This window comes from Sinohyriopsis cumingii, chromosome 5 (genome assembly GCF_028554795.1).
Source record: "Sinohyriopsis cumingii isolate HCF-2022 chromosome 5, ASM2855479v2, whole genome shotgun sequence".
NCBI lineage: Eukaryota > Metazoa > Mollusca > Bivalvia > Unionida > Unionidae > Sinohyriopsis > Sinohyriopsis cumingii.
This window is the reverse complement of record NC_142965.1, coordinates 94,878,381-94,902,650: the sequence shown is the minus strand read 5'-3', so window position 1 is coordinate 94,902,650 and position 24,270 is coordinate 94,878,381. Positions and strand designations below refer to the sequence as shown.

Here is a 24,270-nt window from a genome sequence, read left to right as displayed (position 1 = left end):
CCGCATGACAACGGTTACAAATACGCGCTAACTGTAGTTGATGTTGCGAGTCGATACAAACAAGCGGAACCCTTGAAAACAAAGTCAGCAACTGAAGTAGCCGGTGCGTTTGAGCGGATTTATCGAAGAGGTCCTCTGCGCTGGCCAAATCTATTACAAGTTGATCCTGGCAATGAATTTCGCGGTGCTGTTTTATCAGCGTTGAAACATCATAACGTCGCGGTACGACGAGGTCATACTGCGCTACATCGTGATCAGGCAATTGTTGAACGATTCAATCGGACTCTTGCTGAACGGTTATTTGGATATCAATACGCAAAAGAATTCATCCAAGAAAAACGATCTCGTGAATGGGTCAAAAGATTACCAGGTGTAATTGCAGCGTTAAATAACGAGATTACCCGAGCAATTAACATGAAGCCCAGCGACGCAATAAAAAAAAAGTATATACCCGGAAGATCAAAAATAGATAGCGTTTCCAAGCCGATTCTCGGCAATGTCACTGTTAGATATTTATATGAACCAGGAGAACTTGAAGGCGGCAGAGCAAGAGCTACTGATCCTATTTGGAGTGTTACCACGCATAACATATCAACGATAACACGATCAACTGGTAGACCACCGATCTATAGATTGGATTCAACTGCTCCTCAGCGCGGATTTACTCGCGAGCAACTACAGGTGATACCTGATGATACTCAATTACCCCCACGTGGCCTTAACTAGCGCCGTTGCGTCTATTGCACTCAAGACAAGTTAACCTCACATTACCACGGATATGACCGAAACTGTTATCGATCCTATCCACGGTAAATTGGCGAGCGTCTTTATCCGAATAACGCCAACGCATTATACAATTGCAACTCGCACAGTGATTATTTTGTTGTTGTCGTAGCGCAATTATTAATTCGGCATCAATATCAAAACGCCGCTGTTTTTTTTTATCCTGTTGGCGGTAACCCGAGAGTTTTCTATCCAGGACGCTAGCATCAATAATGTCATCGTTGTCACTGGCTTCGTCAATAACAATTCTTCGAAGCTGATTCATCCTCCGTACTCTGGACACTGCGAGATAGACTAAATTCGACCATTCGATGCGATTATCAACTATCCAAACAATTGTATCCGTGATAGTCAATCCCTGCGAGGAATGTATTGTTGTTGCGTATCCTAGCGTCCATGGCGATTTATCAGCACGCAGCACGTCTTCGACAACGCTGATATCAACGAGTACAATATCATTCAGCACCAGTATTTGTTTTTCTGTCCCTGACTTTGTCAGGCCTGGAATTTCAACTTCAGTGTTTTGTCGTCATGTATCCGCGGGCCTATAACACAACGGCACTGGACGCGTTAGAAACTTTTCCTTATGCAACGCAAACAACTTCCGCTGAAGTGTGTCTCTGACTATCTTTCTACTCGCTACAATCAAATCATTTGGTCGCCATGCTTCCCAAAATTCATTTAACGGAGTTTCCGGAATCACCTCACGGATTATTTCACACTGGATTTTATCCGGCTGTAATCTAATTAATTTCTTAACCTCGCACAGTTGTTCATCAAGTGCTCGGTAATCAGTATCGGTTTCTTCATAATAATCCACGAACCCGCTCAACCAATCATGTGGGCGTTCACCGACAAATGGTGGTGGTTGGCCATGATCTCCACACATTATCACCGCGCAGTTTTTTGTCAACAGCCAATCAAGAAACATTTGTAGCATATCTAACGAAACAGTATCTATCTCATCCCAAATAATAACCTCAGGAATGAACTTCTCGCCCATTCGATCAGGGGTCCATTTATCGCCGCTGTATCGAAAAAAGCTGTGATAAGTGCAAGAATCAACGTTTCGTTGTTTTATTTCTCTTGCAAGTCTATGGGTCGGTGTCAGCACGATTATATTTGCCCGCGTTCGAAATAATTCAATTGCCCGAGTCGTCTTTCCTGACCCACCACAGCCGCTTAAATAAACTGTTTTGTATCTACAAATTGGATCAGAACACGGTGGTGCATTAGACCACTCTGACAATTTGTCACCGCGTAAGTAGTTGTTCTCAACGGTGACATCTGCTGATGGTGAATAATTGCGTAGTATTTCATTTTTAATTCTCCATGTGCCCCAACTCTCGTCCGGATTAGTAAGCGCGGCTACGTTGCTTTCATATTTTGCATCTATGTACATTGAATCAATCGCAACTCTAACTGCGGTGTCAGGAAATCTATTTAACATTGAAAATAAATTGATACAAGCATAACCCAACATAGACGCCCTCAAATGCGGATACGCGGGGCTGTCTCCATCGGCGTAAGTAACAACTGTACCCAACTTTGTTCCATTGGACAGCAGAGCTGTTTTGCAATTTACGTATCAATTTTTCGCCACTGCATCAGCGATTACAAAGTCGTATTCGGCGTCATCAATAATCAGCCGTGAGCAATATCGTTTGTAGTCGCAGTTTTTTCCTCCTTGAGTAAATTTACCAATTATTCTTCTACCGAGATCTTTTGCCTCGCTGTTTCGCTGATTAAATACCTGTTTGGACCATTCGATGATATATTCTTCATCGGCATCAATCTGTGCTCTGGATTCGTCAATTATACTATCAAGACGTTCCGGTTCTGGTAACCACACGTTGGTTTGTTTCCGATATGATATTATCGCGTCGCTGACAATCAACGATACAAGCATGCTACAATCAATCATAAACCGTAGCAGCGCTATTGGAAGCCATCTCTTTTCAGCCATGTGTCTACCGATCCAAATATAACAACAGCGATGAAGTCCTGCTGCGAATTCAAATGATACCACACGAGCGAATCCGGTTAAATCGAAATCAGGCAGCGGCCCATTAATTGCAACACGGGTCATTTCATGTCCAGGGTGTCCAAATCGTTTAAAGTACTCAGCGGCTGATCCATAACCAAGAAAACTAGCTGGATAACAAGCAACCATGTCGACGGAAATAACTCTTTCACGGTCGTATTTTGTGTTCCATAATCCGCCGTGATAGTATTCCAAACAACTAGATTGTATATCCGGGAGGAATTCTTTGCGTGTTGGTCTCCATGCATTTTTCTTTGCTGCAAAATGAGCTGCAACCGATGGAATTGTAAAACAATTTGTTAGTAACTGTTCATCATGCTCACCAAATTCCATGGCGATTTTTTTCATCTTGTTGTGAAACGCTTCAGTGCGGTATAATTCGCCATTTGGTCGCACAAACTGATCAAAGGAATCCGTATCGTTTTCAGCGCTGCGAAGTAACCACACCGACACTGGGTCGTTTTTACTTAAATGCGCAATAGCGTCGAATAGTTCCCCTCATTGAGGAAACCATCCTGGGAGAATTCTTCAGGTATATACTTTACGGTTCGTTCCCGCGGAAATATTGTGACCGCGGACGTCCACGCGTGTTCGTTATGATCAATAATTTTAATTGGGGTTCCTTTTGATTTATATTTTAATTCGTATAATACTTGTCCGGTTATCGTTGTAACGGTTATTCGAAATCTCAGCGACGTTTCCAATCTAGCTATGTCACTGATGGTTGCTCCACGCTCGCGTACTGTCAGTTCCCATTGGTTGATTTTACTACGCCGTAGATCAGTCAGTTTGTTTCCTGGACATGCATTTGTAAAATGCTCTATTATTCGTTCTGCTACACAATTGAGTGGCTTCGCCACTGACGACGTTGACTGTTTCATCGGCGCTAGTTTTCCAATATCAGGTTTCTTATTTAACGGGTATATTCCATAAACAACTGCTGTTTCAGGATACGCTCGTTCATAGTATGGTTTGTCTATTCCAGTTAACAGCCCCGGCTTGGAGTCGCGGCTCAATGTAACCGCCTTGTTGCCGCTACGAACTGGTTCAAATTTATCTCGTATAATCCAATTGCCTGATTCCATCCGGACAATGAATTTCACTCTGAAGAAATACTTGCTGGAGCCAAGTTGTGATATTATCGTTGCCGCGCGTTTGTCGTTCATGGTAGCATCAACAACGCCATCAATTCGAAATGTTGACCAGGTGTGAGATGCACCATCACGCTTGAATTCATTGATACAATCACGAATTTTATTTAACAGGGTTCTATCGTTTATTAACGCTTTTGGTACGTCCTTGAGGGTTCTATCGAGATTAAATTTAACATTTTTGTAACGCTTGATTGCTGATAATCTCTCAAACTCCTCCTCCATATAATTAAAACAAGTATTTAAATGAAAGAATTATTATATAATGAATCAATGCAAATGGTTGATGATTGGGTCGACAACCCCGTGCAATAAATCATGTAGAGGTGAATTTTGTGGATATCATTTACAAAGCGTTCGTAATGGTTCAAATGGCCCCCTCCCGTGCTTGGTTTGCCACGTTGGGGTGCGTGGTAAATCACAATTATGTATCAATTGTGGCGGCAAACGATACAGGGAACTAAAACGCTATTATGACAAACGAATAAAAAATGCCGTCATTGACTCCAACAACGACAGGATTATAAAAACTCCTCAAGACTACATTGAAAGGTTTATAATTAAACCAAGTAATGAATTAAACAAATAGTATTGTTATACAAATGAACGAAGAATTTCAACCGCATCCCGTGCTCTTTAATTATGAAGCATCTCGTGACGGTGTTGTTAGACATCGTAGACTAAAAAAGCCGGTTGGTGTTGTTAGTAATAGCGGGTATTTGATGTTTACTGCGGGAGGAAAAAGCTATTATGTTCACAGGATGGTATTTGAAGTATTTAACGGATTAATCGAGAATGGGTTTGTGATTGATCATATTAATAATAATAAGACTGATAATTCTCTTATAAACCTGCAAGCTATCTCGCAAAGTCAGAATACCAAAAAAGGAGGAACTGGTAAATACTCAAAGAAAGCAAAGAGTGTAAAATCATTTGATACAACAACGCACGAAGAAAAAACTTTTCAGTCAATGAATGAAGCCAGTAGATATTTTGATATTTGTATGCCCGCAGTACGATTTGTTGCAGAAAATATAACTAAAACAGCGATCTCAAAAAAGACCGGACACAGAATTCGATTTTCTTATTATCTGAATGAGCATCAAGGGAGATAACTCGTTTTGTGATAGCGTCGCATGACAAGAGTTACGTCCCTTGAAGTCCAATTAATGTTACGATTAATTAATCATTTTACGATGAAAACTAATGAAATACACGCTGTTATCTAACAGCTGTATTCTTTTTTTTAATGTTTTATTCAAATATTTGGTTTCATTTAAATGCTGTGAAACACCATTAATAAGTATTCAAGGATTTAACGATTCAAGGGAATTCAAATTAACACACACCTTGTGACTGACGCCGCTGTATTAGTCACTTTATATATAAACCGACTCGTTATAAGCCTGGGGCTTTCGAAAGCCGATTCGATCAATCAAAACTAACCCACGCACTTGACCCGGGCGTGTGGTTGTCATGCAACCCGGTTAATTTAATTGGGTTGCTTTTGATTGGTCGAATCGGCCGTAGAGTTCCGCCCCGCCGTTTTATGTTTGTGCCGTCCCATCATTTCATTGTAAATAAGTACATGTAGTGATGTCCCCCCAAGCATATCTTCTGGGCGGTCTACGATGACGTTTGTCACCCTAGGCCTCCCTCCCGGAGATGTATGTTTCGGGGTTCCCTTGGGCTCAGATGGATGCGAAGGCACCCAAGGGGTTCCAAGATGTGTTGTTGATGGATGTCCTTAATTAAGTAACCGATGGGCCTCTCTGACGTCATTGACTCCAACAACGACAGGATTATAAAAACTCCTCAAGACTACATTGAAAGGTTTATAATTAAACCAAGTAATGAAACGGGTTGCCAAACGGGTCTTTTATGTATGTGCCGTCCAATCATAATACTCTCTGTTAACACGAAGATGCGGTGGCAACTTCATGTTATACGAGTCCATAATCACGCACATATTTCTCTAGGCAGTAAAGATGTTAACAGCACCTTTATGTGCCTAGAGTTCATTTTGTAAAACATTTTTTTTATATTAGAAATAAAGATGTTTATAAGAATATGAATATCGAAGACATCAATAACATTTTAACTGAAATTTCAAAATTAAAAGATCAAGGAATTGTATTATCTGATAAGCTTGATAACCAAAAAATATTGTCCGATTATGAAATTATTAACGAGCAATCAAAGAAAGGTCGATATACCTTGCCACGTGAGTATTCTTTTATAAAGCGATTACAATATACGATCAATGAAAACCTGTATGGCAATGACGTAAATGCATTTATTGGATTGTTTACTACCGTTGAAAAAATACGACAAAAACTCGGACAGGCTTTTGAACGGCGTCGAGAAATCTCTAATAAAATGAAAAACATCAGGAAGATTCTAGACGAAGACGCTGTGGAGGAGAGAACTCTCTCAATTGAAATCACCGATTATACTCATTGAAGTTACTATGGCATAACTGTTCACTAAGCGTAACCAGGTCAATGCACATACCTGTGTGTACAAGTAAAAAAAAATAAAACGTTAAAACAAACATTTTGTTTTTGCCATCAGCGAAGTCATATACGTTACTGGAAAAATCCATACACGTGTGCGTGTTAAACACAATGACAACTAAATGTAGTGTCGTAACGACTTTTTATTCATATGTGCAGGTATATTTCTACATAGGATTTTCTCCTCCAAGAATTCTTATCAAGCTGGATTTTCCTATACAACTATGTGCGTACTGAATGGCCGCAGATAATTACTGCGACACCGCCGTTTTCACGTAGTTGCTGATATTGCTGTGGTGTTAGCATCACCGTGTTCAGCAACTACTAGTTTAAAACCCTCCCTGAAGTTATTTTTGAAGCATTCCCGGATTGCGTGTATAGTTTAACTTTGTCGTTGATGGATACTTTGACTTGATAGTACATTATTAAATAACTTAGTATTCAATTGCAATGACGTGTTTGGGGTTTTGTATTATAAAATTGCAAAGCAATTGAAAACGCTAGCGTTTTTACAATAAATGGTAGGTGAATCACTTACAACGAGATTAGCACGTGAAAGACTAGCAGCGCTTAACGCGTTTATACCGTTACGAGACAGAGTCAGAGAGAAACTTCAAACGCGGCAACAAATGCAAACTGATTTTGCTGTTGGAAGTGAACAGTTATTTGCCCCGATAACTAAAGCGACCAAAGACGTAAAAACGGCAACAGAACGAGCAATATATGGAGATATTCCTGAGGAAGGCGAGCGACAAGAAGTGCCTCTTCTTCCTGTACTTAAAAAGATAGCAGCAGAGACCGAACAAACAAAAAAGTCTCTGGAAACATTTCCCGTGGATATAGCAATTACTGGACAGCAACAACAACAAAAAGCACGAGTACTAGAAGAACTACGACGACAAGGTGATACTGAAGAAGAGGAAGGAAACGTTACTATAGAAAAAATGTATTCACCACAAAGTGTATTTACACACGATGTATACAACAAAATTAAAAGTTTAGATGTTACTGAATTAGCTAAATTCACCGCGCTGAATTTTTCACCTGATCTAAGAGAAAACGCTGTAAACAAGATGTATAAAGAGTATATAAAAAATGACGAGAATTGGATAAAAAAAAGTATACCTGGCAAAACGTGGCAAATTTAGAATCACAGAAAATATCCGCAATGATTTCGAGGATTTTAAAAAGATGGTATTGAGTAGAGTAGATAAAGAAAAGTCAACTGGATTTCTTGGTAAATGGGACACAACTGGAGATGGATATTTAGGCAGCGGCTTAGTTGGAAACGCTAGTGTTACTTGTCCTGGTAATGTTCTCAGTGATATATCACGGTTAGAAGTACTTATCGGAGGGAAACGAGCCGGAAATAATTCCAGAGAAATTATTAATGAAGCCGCTGATATTTGCAGGCGGCTATTTGCCGGCGGCGTAATGGATATTGATATATATCGAATGCTCATAAACGAACTCGTGGATGGTTTTGATGACCACGGTCATTACAGCGATTGATCACAATCACTAATTGGAAAACATTAACATGATAATAATAAGATGACCATACACTACAACCATGATAAACCAGTACTCGTCTACGTGGTAAACTCGCGATTGCCTGTTTACCGCGTGTACTATGGAGATGGTCTCGGTAATACCATTGCGGGGTTATTTACAAGAATGGCTCCAAAAGTGGCGCCGTTAGCCAAACAATTAGGAATGAAGGCTATTGATGTTATTCGTGATAGGGGTATTAGTGCTATTGGAGATGTTGCCGGAAGGGCGTTTTCTGCCGCACGAGATAAACTAGCATCGTTGGTGAGAAAAAGAAAACAGAAACCACCGGTGATGCCATCAACGACAGTGATGCCTGCAAATGTCAGTAAAGTAATAAATAACGCCGTGGAAGAAAAACTAGAGTCATTGGCGGCTCAGTCATTGATGACGACTCCGTCGTTGGCGGCTCAGTCATTGATGGCAAAGCCATCCACCGATGCAACAACCAGCGCTATCATGAACGCGATAGCGGGGAGTGGCCTTAAACAAAATTCAAAGAATTTACGACGAAAACGACGTTGATGAAAATCGTAGATTTTCCACTCAAAGAGTTTCGCAATTGAAAACACCAACATGAATAATAATAAAAATGTTTAAACGAAGAGCCGATCCGGCGTTTGATATGGATGCCCCAATGGATAAGGATGATTCCGTCCGTGATTATCAATATTATTCCTATCAACCGCCACAAGCCAACCTACGATCGCGAATTGAACTTCAAGTCCATGATACCAGTAAATATTTTCTGCCATGTGAAGCGTTTATTGAAATCGAAGGAAAACTCGTAACAGATGCTGCAGATGATACACCATACCCAGATGAATCTCGTATTCAAGTTGGCTTTGTCAACAACGGCATCATGGCGTTATTTGAGAGTGCTAGATATCTCATTGACGGGCGAGAAATTGAATCAATAGAAAGCGATGTTGATGTTGCAACAACGATAATCGGGCTAGCAAGATATTCTGATGATTATACACGATCGGCGGGTCCGTCTATGATGTTCGCTAAGGATACCCGAAATAGCGCTGACCACATTCAGTACATTAACGTGTTGATACAACAAGATACTTCAGTTGCTAATCAAGCTGAAGCGGCTAATCCAGACCGCAGACCAAGACCAGGCGCTGATTTTACTATTATGAAAAGTGTTAACAATGATTTCAATCTAGGATTTGCAACACGAGTAGCAACATTGCAAGGACAACAACGACGGTTTTCATGCGCGATTCCACTCCATCATATAATTGGATTCTGCAGAAACGTCAGAAAAGTTATCTATGGAGCCAAACACACAATAGTGTTAGTGCGAAGGGGCAATGACAACAATGCCATCTGGTGTGCTGCTGGTGTCGCTGCCGGTAAGGTCGTTTTAGATAAAATAGCATTGTGGATGCCAGTGTTGACTCCATCAATTACCACGGAAGCACGATTGGTATCATTTATGGAACAGGGGGGAAAATCATTGTTAAGTTGGCTAGCGGTAACAACTGATGTCAAAGAGGATAATGTCGGTGAGACATTTACATGGCACTTGGCATCCAAACAAGGTGTTTCAGCTCCACGTCATATATTTGTTGCGTTACAGGATATAAGACGATTGAATAATCAAGAACACAGTCATATGATATTTGATAAATTAGGAGTCAGTGAGGTTTCGCTGAAAATAAAGGGACAACAGGAACCATCCGAGGATATACAGCTTAATTACAACGACAACCATATTGCTCGCGTGTATCATCGGATGCTGTCATTTATGGCGCGTGATCAAAACGTCGACACCGGTTTGCAAATATCACAACTTGATTTTAAAAACTTGTATCCGATTTATTAATTTTCGTTGGAACATCTTGATTTAATGAGACAATCCGTCGTTGACATACACTTCCGAGCTCGTATAAACCCGGGCGGCGTTAATTATAGAGCGGTTGCTGTCATTCTCAGCGATAAATCAATGCTGTTGGAGGGAGTTGGCGGACGAATGAGGGTTATTGATGCACCAGTGGAAAACATGTAACAATTAAATTAATCTGTTATTTAATAAAAATGTCATATAATGTTGTCAATGTTACGCTGACTGATGGTCAGGTCAAGAAATTGAAATCAAAGTCCGCTAAACAATGTGGAACCACAGTGACGTTAAAGCCATCACAGATGACTGGCGGCAATCATAAAATATCATTGACGGGAAGACAAATCAAACATTTCAACGATGCAATGAAGAATAAAAAGGGTGTTCAAATAACTTTTTCAGCCGCAGCGGTCAAAGACATGGAAAAGACCGGTGGGATATTTCCGTTGTTGGCTGCGATTCCAGCGTTGATTTCAGCGGTGGCGAAGGCGGCGGCGTTAGGAGCCGTTGGTACCGCAGCGGGGATGGCACTAAAGAAGGCAACTGGGCAGGGATACAAAAAAAAGAAACGAGGAAAGGGCCTAAGACTACCAGGAACCCCGTATTCATGGTACTCGGGAAAGGGTCTAAGACTAGGGCCCGTTTATTAACGCAAGGGTCTATAACCCAGGAACCTATGGTTAAGGAGTCAATGACTCCTATGTCTAATTTTGACCTAATCGATGCTGCTAAAGAGTTATCGCTGAAAAACTTTAGAGGGGTTTTTATGAGAGATCAATTACCGGCGGCACCAAACCGTGTTGAAACCGGTATCATCAACCTGGATAATTCTACCGGAGCGGGGACTCATTGGGTTGCATACGCGATTGATCCGCGTGCGATTGTTTATTTTGATTCATACGGGTTAACCCATCCAAACGAGTTCATGCAGTATATACAACGACGAAAAATCTCTGATTTTCGAACCCCGGTTTTTTATTCCACGCTGCCAACACAACAATTAAATGATCCACCGATATGCGGACGTGAAGTATTAAATGTACTCGCGGCGATTTCATCGTCGAAAAAACCGCCTCATGTAGTTGTAAACGAGTATACAAGTGGGGTCGTAGAAGCTCAACGGATTTTAGAGAATAACATTTACAATAACAATGATTGATATCTGGGGACGATTTATTTCAGCGCTGAAAAAACCCACCACGGAAACATCTGCGGATTCCATCAAGGATGTAAAAAAACTAATTGAGGATGAAATCGCTGAGACGCTAAACCTAACGGAGGTCGACCCGGACGAAATAGTTGTATTTCAAGATCGCCAGGGTAAATTGAAAAGCAGTAACGTGTCACTCAGTGACGTTTTAACACGAAATAGTGATGCTGCTGAAAACGCCATAGCGTTGTATTCCAGCGACGGACGACTTAAGCCAGGAGAACAATACAAGACGGTTACGGAAAAAATGGATATATTGGGTAACAATCTTATATCCATGTCGAGCTCATTAAATAACTTCTATAATAGATTTAACACACAAGCAAGTCGGCTCACGGAAGTACAAAAATCTGCCAATGAGTTTACAGCGTTTAAAAAAAATATCATTGAAAATTTTTTTATCTCTCCACTTAATAAACTCGATATAAAACTCCCCGATATTAAAAAATCCATCGAAGATGTTAAAACAAATTTAATTGATATTACTGCGGTTAAAAAAACCCTCGACGATCAAAAACCCACTAACGACGCCGCGGATAAGTTTTTTGGAAAACCACCCAAGGTTGTCACGACCCTCGATGAGATTAAAGCGTTCATTGACGAGCAAAAATCCCCCCATAGCCCTCTTCAAAAATACTTTAGTACGCTCGTTAGAGTCCAAGCGTTTGTCGACGAATATAAACCCACCAGCGATGTCGCGAAAAAGTTTTTTGGAAGCCCGCCTGCGGCTGACAAGACTCTCGCTGAAATTAAAACATTCATTGACGAACAAAAATCCGCCCGCGGCGTCGCTGATAAGTTTTTGGAAGATATCAAAACGAAATTGATCGACATTAACGTGGATAACGCGTCCGTGAATAAAAAACTCGACAAAGTAAAAAATGATTTAGGTGACATTATTAATAAGAATAGAGACAATGTCGCGAAACTTACTGAGGATTCACTCGCACTCGCTAGGATGGTTACGGACCTTAGCACGTCCATCAACAAAATAAAAATTCCACACCCACCCCCGCACATGTTAATAACATCGTGTACACAGTAGCTAGTGGGGTCCTCGATTGGGTCAAGGGTGGTGACCGCAATAGTGTGATGTTTGACCATCAAGGTGTACAGGGTTGTTATCGATTTACAACATTACATCATGTTCCATTTAAGTTGCTTGTCGCGATACCCGACCGAACTGGTATTAACACAATAACATATATAAACGATGCCAGAAAATATTCTGCGGTTCACGTATCTACATCTGACGAAATAGTTAGAACAAAAGTACCTTGGATACTAGAATATGTATCTGCTATTCCACCAAATCTTGACAGCATCTCCGCCGATTATTAATTTCACAGCGGTGGTATCCGGCTGCGATACAATGTTCAACAGCGACACCACGAACGCGAAAATCACAATTTGCAACCGGTGTTATACCTAACGTCGATTAATTTAACCGTGATGTATTTAATAAATGGATTCGCCGTCACGTTACAGATACGACACTGTGCGAGAATACGCCGCCGATTTAAAGGCGCGCTCGGAACAATATCATGTAAAAATAAAAAAATACCATCGAAAGATAACCGCGATTCACGTCGCTGTATACTCGATATCCGGGATCATGGCCGGCGCGGGTGTTATTTTGTCGTCGGTTACAATGATAGCTCCGATTGCTATTTCCGCGGCAACAACAATCGCGGGGGTTGCAATCGCAATTACAAAAAATTATCATCGTGTGCTCAGAAAAAACTCAGCGAGTATACAGTTCGCCACCAAATAGTATTTAACGCGTACTCGAAATTATCCGAATTGATCTCGCTGTCGATAGATAATTCGTTTATATCCGATGTTGAATTTTTCGCGATGACCCAGTTGTATAACTCCGCGATGTTGAAATTAGAAATTGAAAATAACTTTAGTGATAACAATAATGTCACTCGAACTGCTTCAACGGATCGCGGAGAACACAACTCCGATACAAACAAGCATGATATCGATAACGTCAACAAACCCTGAATTCAGTGTAAACTTTCCTTCGCCGATTCCTGTAAAGGAAATAGCGCTAGCAAAATTACGGGTGTATCATAGCTGGCCTAATATCAGATCAGTAGCGTTTAATGATCAGAAACCAAATAACTCGCTGATGTTCGCAAACAGTAATAAACCCGATGGAACACCAGACTGGAAAGAGGTTTCGATACCAACTGGGTCCTACCAAATTGAACAAATTGATGCTGAAATCCAGCGTAGAATAAAATCAATCACCGGTAAGGAATCAAAAATAGCTATAAAAGTTCATGAGCCGACGTTGTCATCGTCCATTGAGATATCCACGGAGGGGTACGTCGTAGACATTTATAACAGTTCAATAAGAACCGTACTAGGATGGCCTGAAAAAAAACCTCAACGACGCGTTGAACCTGACACAAGTGTGCCATCATACAATGAAATTTATCTATCATACCGAAATGATTTATCTGAAATAAGGAAAGAAAAATTAGCCGAAAGATTTATATTCACAGATAAAAAAACCATACAATGGGATTTTATCGTTAAGAAAACAGATGAATCAACTGTTACCATAGCGTTCACGTTATCTGACATCATTGGTTACTTCGCTGAGATCAATCGTAATTTTCGGATACAGCTGGAACAACTACGGCGGACAAACTCACAAAAGCACCTTGAAGTGTTAAATCAACTTGTATCGGACATGGAATATATCCATGAACAAATCATTCAGACGATAATTAATAACAGCGATGATAACAAACAAAAGTTTCTAACCGGTTACAATATCACAGAAGCCGATTTACCGAATTTTAAGTTTTCCGAATACAACGCGCGCGAACTAGAGAAGTCTATCGGTGATTTTCTCGCAGAGCCTAAACAGGATTTAACGCTCCTTAAACACAACAATGACCCAGATGAAGGCGGCAGACATATTGCTCCGCATAACGTAAATATATCGACGGTGATAGCGCTCAATTTAGTATGCGATGCAATTGAAGGAAGTTATCAGATAGATACCAAACAATCAAATCAAGCTCAACAGGGATACATCCTTTATTCATTTTCACCGACGGCTCCTCCAGGGTTTTTAATAGTTGAAAGTCCAATTAATCCAGTCTATATGAGATGCCATAATAAATTGTTAACAAGAATTAATTTCAGACTTACTGATCAGTCATATAATCTAATTGATTTACAAGATGAAGAGTTAGTGGTTACTCTATTTGTAAGATCGTAAATAATTTTTATTGTAATGTGTAGCAGCAGAGGGGGCAATGACATCAACGCGGTCGTCGCTGTGTTTACCGGATGCTGACGACACTAAGATCAACGCGCGCAGCGATTAATTAAACCAGTGCGTCGACGTAACAATTGTGTGATTCCCCCCCCCATGACGACGACGACAACGTGGTTGTCGTCACTTTTTTTTACCACGCGGCGACGAGGCTTAATCTCTAAATGCAGAAAGTATCAATTAAACCAAATGACGTTTGAGACAAATGTCCGATTCGCCCCCTCTGCTGCCGTTGGACTTGTCTAATAAGCGAGTAGATGAGTTGTATTTGACCTTTCATTCAGAGCCTTTGAGGCAGTAGTTTAGGTGTGTATATGATAATGTTTAATCAATTTATCTGCAAAGAATATTTATGTTGGTTATTGTTATAGCATACCATCACAACATTTCACAAATTTCTTGTTTGTTTTCATTCACAAAATGCTTTAATAATTGTCATTGATCATATTGTTTTTCTTAATGCTATTGTGCTGTAAATCAGAGTCCCCATGATTTAAACAATGCCATTAAAAAGTCATGTGCTTTGGATTGTAAAGACAGGTCCAACTGCAAACAACTAATTCTGTGTTGTTTGTTCTACTGACAAACTGCATGGTCCCAGATGCCAGCCAATTTTGTGATGATAGATCTGATTCTTTGCAACTTGCAGTTCGATCTGACTAATACTGACTTGTATGTGAGTAGTTTTTGTTGATGATGATCAGCAGCAGCAGCATTATCACCACTAACACAAACAGTCTTCATCATTATGATCACCAGAACTGGTCTAAATAATTGTATGGTGAAGTTTATGTATAACCCTTAGCATCACTCCGGTGAACTAGTGGTTAGAGCGTCCATCTTGGATGCAGGAGGTTGTGGGTTTAATCCCTGGCTGAGTCATACCAAAGTCTTCCAAAAATGGTACTAACAGCTGCCTCACTTCACGCTCAGCATTAAGAGGTTAGTGTTAGGACTGGTCTGCCTGGTGTCAGGATAATGTAACTGGGTGGGACATCATACTACATGTCTGCGGCATGATGCCTCAGTGCTATACATCACAATAAACTGCCAGATTGCAGACATCATAGCAATATGACTGAAAAATTGTTAAAGGTACGTTAAAAATCCAAATCACATCATATATAACCCTTAGCACTTGATTTTTGAATGGATTGGATTTAGTCATGGGGACATTGATTTACAGCACAACAGCAAAAAGCAATAAACAAACTGAATTATCCGTTACTCCTTGAAAGCATTTTGTACATAAAAACCGAGAAATTGTTTATTTCTGATTGTGCCTAACAAACTGCATAGACCCAGAACTGCCAGTGCATTATGCAATTGCAGATCTTGATCTATGTAGTTTATAGCTGGATCCAACTTGTATGCTGTGGTAGTATTCAAGATAATAAAACTCATTATACCTTACAGGAAGTCTTTTGTAAACCATATACCATATATACTCACAAGTCATACTACAAAGAACAAAGATCCTGATCTGTCATAGCCAAATGTATTTGCAGATCAGGGTCTGTGCTGTTTGTTCTATTGATCACTCTTAACAAACTGTGCAGACCCAAATCTGCCTGTACATTATGAGATGGTAGATCTGGATCTGTGCAGTTTGCAATTTGAATCTACTTACTTGTGAGTATATATGGCATTCTCTAACGGCATGGATTACTTGACTAAATGCAAATGGGAATTTGTGCAACAATGATGATAAGAATCATATTTTTTTCCAGCATTCTTGCGCTTGAGACAGGAGTGGATTCTGGGGTCGATTTGCGACCCAGACAACGTGGACCACGTCGTTACAAGCACTCCATACGATCTTTCTTCCCCATTCGGTTTGACAAGGTGTAAGTAACGGGCTTTACAATTTATGAATTAATTAGCCATATGTTATAATTTTTGACTAGGTTGAACTTGAAATCATGGATTATTGATATTTGTGTATCTGCCAGTCCATCCTTCTGGCATTGGCACTCAGGAAGGGTTTTTGTACACTATTGCTTATGGATATGATGCTTGAATGGTTACAGATTCTAATGTACTTTGCCCTTAGATTGATATTTTCAGTTATTAAAAACATTTTTATGCCTAGTCAAAGTACGTACTGTCCTATAATATGTGACCTTGTTTAAGTTTTGCATTTAGATCATTTTCTCAGTCATTGATTGCCACAGAGTAATGCAGCATACTTTATGGATGTATTTTGTTAAGTGCACCACTACTCTTTCAAGATTATGTCACTGTAGCCTATATTTCATCTTTCAGTGACTATAGTCATGTATGGTTTTTCACTGAAGTCAGTTACTCAGGCATTGTTTATTAACAAGTCATGCAGCATGCTTTGTGGATGTATCCTGGTAAACACAACGCCACCCTGCAAATATCACTTCACTATGGTCTATTATTTCATGGCTTAATGACTTTGGTCATGTGTATTTTTCATTTATGTCAGTTTTTCAGGCTTTGTTTGCCACTGAGTTAGGCAACATACCTTGAAGACATATCTTGGTGAGTACAGCATCAATCAGGGCCCCAGGTGACCAAGTGGTCTAAAATATATGCCTTTACTGATCACTGACATTTCATGTCTGTCTGTGTGAGTTTGAGTCTCCTGCTCAGCCAATGTGGGTATGTGAGAAAGCTTGCCAGTTACTTCCTGTGGGTCAGTGTTCTTACTGGGGTTTTCCTATGCTCTTTCTCCAGTTATTTAAGTTTCACACTTAGGTCCATTTCCCAAGCACTGATTGCCACAGAGTTTTTATGATTTTTTGTTGGCTGTCAAGGCACTTTTTAGCACATTATTGGCTATATCATGCTAAGGAAAGTACCTTTCCCAAAGGCCATGCAGAGTCATCTGACCTGGCCTGGCAGATTACTGTAGTGGAGGATCTTGGTGAACACATTTCTGTTATTATTCAGAATTTTAATAAAACTGTTATCATCAACAAAGGGGCCCCAAGTGGCCAAGTGGTCTAAAGCGCTGTCCATTACGGATCACTGCCATCTCACCTCTGTCTGTTCTTGTTCGAGTCTTGGATTCAGCCAACATGGGTATGTGAGAAAGCTTGCCAGTAGCTTCTCATGGGTCGGTGGTTCTTATCGAGGTTTTCCCGGGTTCTTCCTCCACCATTAATACTGGCTGCCATGTATAGCCTGTCATGTGCTGAAAAATGGCGTTAAACCCCACAAAACATCAACAGCATCATCTCCAAAATATGTACAGTGGTCACTCATTATAAACTGCCACACTTCTTAACATGAGATCAAGGCAAAAGATCTCTTTGAAAATTGTCCAAATTTATTTTGGTATAATTTTTATATTTACTTCACATTATTTTAGTTCTTTGTTTATGAGAACCAATTATAATAAAATTTCATGCCATTAACGGCTATATTTTATTTTATAATGCACTGTCAGGACACTGACTTGTTGGAACTTCCCAAAGTATAATGCATCCTCAGTTGTATATGGGTTGCTTGTATGGTTCCCATGAACAGCATTATAAAGGGGAGCACTATTACATATATATATATATATATATATATATATATATATATATATATATATATATATATATATATATATATTCCCTAATTAACATCCCTAGGGCCACAAGTGGCCGAGTGGTCTAAAGCGCTTACCGTTCCGAATCACTGCCATCTCACCTCTGTCTGCGTGGGTTTGAGTCTCAGGCTTTGCTAACATGGGTATGTGAGAAAGCCTGCCAGTAGCTTCTCATAGGTCAGTAGTTCATCCCAGGGTTTTCCAGGGTTCTTCCTCTACCAGTTATACTGGCTGTTATTTATAAAAAAATTTATAGCCTATCTTGTGCTGAAAAATGGTGTTAAACCCTAAAACAACAACATTAACATCTCATGGGGCATTACATTTACCAAAGGGGGCAGGGGACATTTATTAGAGTACAGCAGTGAAAGCTAAAGTTGTTCTTTTGATGTACTATTATAATGGCCACATGCACATCTGGGGGTCTTTCTGCCATTGAATTAAGTCATTGTATAAATCAGCACAGTTAAAATGATCCATTGACCAACACATTTTCCCACTCAGCAGCTGGTGTAGGACTGGTAGTCTTTGAACTTGCCACCCAGCTATTGCATCATATTTAACACTACATGTGTGCCTGTGACTCTTAAAGCATGTACATTGATTTATACATTGTAATTAGGGATGTCAAAATTTTGGTGAAAATCTACCAGGTACCTGTTGATCCCAGTGATCGGTTACCCAGGTACCTGATCAAAGGGAAATTGTAATGCCTAAACTGAAACCCCAAGAACCTCCTGTACTGAAAAGCACAGGTCTTAAACTGCATTGTTTACATTTTCTGATCTTAACAAAAAGGGAGGGATGGCATTAATTAGAGGGGTGTTAATTAAGGAATATATGGTGCTTGTTTATATTTGAGTCCATCTGCAAACACTATAGACCCAGATCTGCCAGCACATTAAGTGTCAGCAAATCAGGGTCTAAATTGTTTTTTCTACAGGTTATTACTCTGTGACAGTAGATCTGGGTTTGCAGTTGGTCTTGGCTAATAAGCATGTATATATGGTATATAATAATAGGCATATGCAGTATTTGTTAAAAATGCTGTAGGCTAGAAGGACCTTAAGCAATAAAAACTGAAGGACCAAATAAAGATTTAAATACATTGTTGTTGTCATTATCAATAGCAGACATAGAAAAGCCTGTATTGATCATTCTGATTGGAAAAATTTAGTGTTTAACTCTGACTGTATGTATTTATCTGACAATGTTTTTGATACTTGGCATATATAGATTTAATTTCGATTATTGGCTTTCTTGTAAATTGTCTCCCCCTGTTTAATGTTACTAAGCTGAATAAAATTTGAATATAAGATGTAATTTGTTTAACATAAAAATGATGGACGGATAGATATGCTGATTATATTGGTTATTGAAAACTGTGGCACTGGCAAGCTGTATACACTCACTTATAAGTCGAGTGCAACTGCAAACCGCATAAACCCAGAGCTGCCATCTCAAAATTTGCCAGCAGATCTGGATCTATGCATTCTGTTTGCAGTTTGACTAGACTATAGGCATATACAAATAGTGTACTCTTAATGAAAGTTACTTAATTTTTGAAACTGTTTGTTTAGATCTTTATCCTTGTTTTCATAGATATTAGCTTTATATCAGAAACGAATAGTAAAATGAAAGAATATGGCTTTAATTAAGTAATTATTTATTTTAATCTTTACAGCCCTAAAGAAGAGATACCCACCACCAAACTTGGTTTTTTCTCAATTCTATCTTACTCCTGGCTGACCCCAATCATGTGGAAGATTTACAGGAAAGGGATTATTAGTATCACACACATGGGAATTGGAGATGTAGACAAGGCCTATGTGAATTCTATTAGGTAAAAGACATTGAAGCTCAAGTATCTGCCATCAGTAATATTTGTAACCCATCTTTTTATGTACTCTAATTTTATCCAATAGACTTGAGGAAAATTGATGTATGTCACAATTGGCATGTATTGTCATCAACATGTATTATTAATGATAACAATGTGCATCATGATATTATAACATCACTGAACCTTTTACATCATAACGTCATTCAGCTTACAATATATATTTATGTGTATTGTTATGTATATCAATATTTTTTTTAACTCTTGGTACATATGTATATAATATGTGTAGTTTTCATTCATGACTATAAATTGTAATAATCTATGTACAAGATATGAGATATTTAATTTTTGTACATTTATATAAAATTCTATTTTAAGATATTAAGAGTGTAGATTGTGTAGGATTTATAAATAGTTGTTGATATAGGTGTTTACAAACATTAATAATAATGTTAATAATAAGAACCTGTTTACGAGTTTGGAATTTTGTCTCACTGGACAGGTATACAAGTTGGTTCTTAGAAGAATTAAGTTATTTCCTATTGGATGAGTTAGGTCACATGAATAGGTATTTTGAAATATTAGATTGAGTTGTAGGACATGTCACTTGGGGTATATTGTGACATATAGTCAGACAGTGATTTCATATAAATTAAGTTGGATATCTGAAAATATTTAGCTGTCTGCTATACTCCAATACTACAGTTTTACACATGCCCAAATTTTGACACAGAGAACCCAGGCTTTTGCAACCATGATCAACATAAGCCCAAATCTACCATTGCATAATTATCTGCAGATCAGGGTGTACACAGTTTAAATGGTATCATAAGAACAGCAAACAGTGTAAATCCAGATCTACTGTAACATTATGCAGCAGTAGATTTGGGACATTTTGATGAGGAATTATTATTCTGCAGTGAGAATTAATTGTGATACAAATAATTTATTTGATCAAATTACATGATAAGTGACTTCTTGTCACTAACAAAGTTGCATAAAAATTTGTTCACTAATATTATTTTCTTTTTTCTTTTAATCTATACTGGTTATAGACCAGAAGAACCTATGGGACATAGTTATCTCTCTTGGATATTGTTCTTCTTTTGGTAGCACTTGCAGCAGTAGTAGAAAATGCTCTTTAAAGGAAATCATAATAATTTTTCAAGTAATGTTTCAAATATTGATATAAATATTCTAGAAAAATATATAACAAAATCAGGAAAATAGTGTAAGGTTATTTTGAGCAGTATAAATATGGTAGTATCTCTTTAACCTTTCAAATCGTCAGTATTGTCATTACTTTGATCTCTTATTCTTTTCATCTTAGGACCAATATACTGTTCTAAATTTTGTCATTACTAAGCACTTTCAGTCAGTTCCCATTGATTTTGTATTCCTAAATCTTTTCCCTATATTGAAGGAAAATAATGTCAGATTTTAGCTGTCGTGCCATTTAAAGCTGTAAAATTTTTATGTACCCATCGATCCTAATGATGGGTTACCTGGGTACCCAATGAAAAGGAAATTACATTAAATGTGAACCTGAACTGGTTTGTTGTAAGTTCATACATGCCAACCCCCAAGAGTTGTAAATGTAATTATTACTAACAGAAGTGGAAAAAAAGCATAATCTGAGCATAAAAAGAGTAATCTGTATATTACGGGCAATAATTAGAGAAAAAGTTATGATAAATGTACATTTACTTTTCTTACTTACCTGGATCTGCAGTTAAAATTAGTGTCACAAATCAGCTAAATCTAAGTGGAAGAGTACAAGAATACTGATACAAAACTAAATGATAAATTATTTATATACTTCATTCACTTTAACTAGTCTACGTGTGTGTGTATGTGATTTGGATTTTTAACTTAGCTGTAACAATTTTTCAGGCATATCGCTATGATGTCTGCAGAGTGGCAGTTTATAGTGATGTTTAGCACTGGGGCATCATGCCGCAGACATGATGTCCCACCCAGTCACATTATTCTGACACCAGACTGATCAATCCTAACACTAACCTTTAATGCTGAGTGCCTGAGTGGTAGCTGTTAGTACCATTTTTTATAAGTCTTTGGTATGACTTGGCTGGGTTCAAACCCGCATCCAAGTCGGATGCTCTAACCACTGGGCCGCTGGAGCAGTCTTGTCTTCATGTTTAAGTGTCACTGAATGGTCATAAAGTCAAGTCCACAAATTCCGAATGATGTATTACATCACTGTTGAATTCCTCTTTCAGAATTTTAATACTCTATTGATTTGTCTTTTTCCTGCTACAACATGTTCTTCAGTTAGGCAAAATCCCTCTCCTCTAACATTTTTCAGTCAAATAACATCTATGAGTCATATCAATAATGCCCGTTTCACTTAATATTTTGCACCTTGTTTTTCTTTCAATATAGACTGGTCTGCTACTTAAGTGTGTATCAATCTATAATGAATCTGTGACACATGATATTAAATTCTAAGAACCCATCTTTTTCATGGAAACATGTCATGTACAGTTACTATAAATAGAAAATAAGGAAACTGTTCGACTTACATAGCCAAATGGTTGCACACATCAAAATATAAGACCTGTAGATGGAGGTCTACTTGGGATAAATGACATCAGCCTTGAACTGTATTATTCTGTGTCCCACTCACTCATGACATCACCAGATACAATCTTTGATCAGAACTTGGAAACATGTTTTTTTTTTTAACATGAACTAAACGAATACCCTATGGCTAATTTTATTACATGGGTAATTATGAATGGGCGAGCACCCATTGACAGCTTTATTGCCATTGTTAACAATGTGAGATATGATTAGTTTTGTTTACAGAATGCCTGGATTTTAGAATAAATTTTCAATGCAATGACATTGTCAGCATCATAGCAACATTGTGAGTAGCAGTGAGAAATTTTATTGTATACCAAGTTACCATATCAATGCCATTTTCACTGAAAGAAAATGATATCGTTTATATCTTTAAATTTCAGACTTGAAAGACTTTGGCTGGAAGAAGTACAAAGGCATGGTCCAGCAAAAGCATCTTTCACAAAGGCGTCACTTCGCTTTGTCCGCACACGTGTCATAATTTCAGTTCTCTTGTTGGCCTTTGCCTGTTGTTTCAGCTTTGCAGCTCCGGTAAGTGGCTATCAACCTTCCTTAGCAATGGGCAGCTTTAGTAAGTTGCTGTCAATCTGCCTTTGAAATGGACAGCTCTGGTAAGTGGATGTCAACCTGCCATAGCAATGGGCAGCTCCAGTAAGTGGCTGTCAACCTGCCTTAGCAATAGGCAGCTCCAGTAAGTGGCTATCAACCTGTCTTAGCAATGGGCTGAATCAGAAGTATTGGAAGACTCAATATTATACTTGCTGTACATTTTTAGAGCGTTGGCTGTTGTTTCAGCGTTATAGCTGTAGTAAGTGGTTCCCAAATGACCTTTTCACCAGCAGAATTAGAAGTATAGTCTACTGTCTTCATGCTTGATTAAAAATATTGGGCAAACTTTTATGGTATATAAAAAAATAGTCAGGCCCTCTTTGGTGGAAACTCAGCATAGCTATCAGTTTGGCATATTATGTTTATCTGTCTGTACATATGTCCCCACATTAGATTAAGCTCAGTGTGAAATATTTTGTTCTTGCTGACTCAACAAAAAGGGTGTCTCTTGCTGATAACTACCATATATATTTGCTTATATGTCAAGTCCAACTGCATTCTTCACAGACCCAGATCAGCTGTCATCTAATGCTCCAGCCAATCTGAGTCTGTGCAGACTGGTAGTAGTAGAGGAAATAATAGAGACCCTGATCTGCCAGAACATTATGCGGTAACATATAAGGTCTATGTTAAATGTAATTAGACTTGAATTAAAAGCAAGTACATACAGTATTCATAATTGTCATTTATCTTGTGAATTCTTGAACTTTACTTGGAATTTACCAGTTGTCATAGTAATTATAACCAGTGTGTCAGAGAAATCATTTGGAACTGTGATCCTTACTTTTCTTGCACTTTTCGCATGTTATTTGTCTTATGTTTTTGTAGCATAGGAAGTTGGGTCATATTGGTGGGATTACAATAAAAACGTGTTTTGAATGACCTCTGCTATTAGTGACTACCTGTCATTTATGACCACAGTCTTCATGCATGGATTGATTTTATTTTATAAATGCATTGTTGTTAGTGACCACTAACAAAACATGACAGTGACCATGATTATGACACTGCTGTGAACAACCATTTTGCAAAAATAAATGAATACCTCTAACGTTATTTAATCATTTGTAACCATGACTCTTTAGGAATGTCTGCAGAGAAAAGGCAGATTTTTCTAAAACAAAATTGCTATGCTTGACTGCATTGCAAAAACAGATAAATACCACTGACCTTTATTTAATCCTTTGAAGCCATGACCCTACATGAGGGTGTTTATGATATAAAAAAACAGAAACCTG

The 24,270-nt window shown here is 38.7% G+C and overlaps 1 protein-coding gene across 1 annotated transcript in view; it reads left to right on the top strand.

Annotated features, from left to right (window-relative positions):
* The window catches only part of LOC149799796 (ATP-binding cassette sub-family C member 5-like), a 141,804-nt gene that overhangs the window by 5,735 nt on the left and 111,799 nt on the right, over positions 1–24,270 (top strand). Inside the window, exons 3-5 of the mRNA XM_089959187.1 lie at positions 16,142–16,258; positions 19,661–19,819; positions 22,807–22,954. Coding sequence (XP_089815313.1) covers positions 16,142–16,258; positions 19,661–19,819; positions 22,807–22,954 — 424 coding nt within the window. The remainder of the gene's footprint in view (positions 1–16,141; positions 16,259–19,660; positions 19,820–22,806; positions 22,955–24,270) is intronic.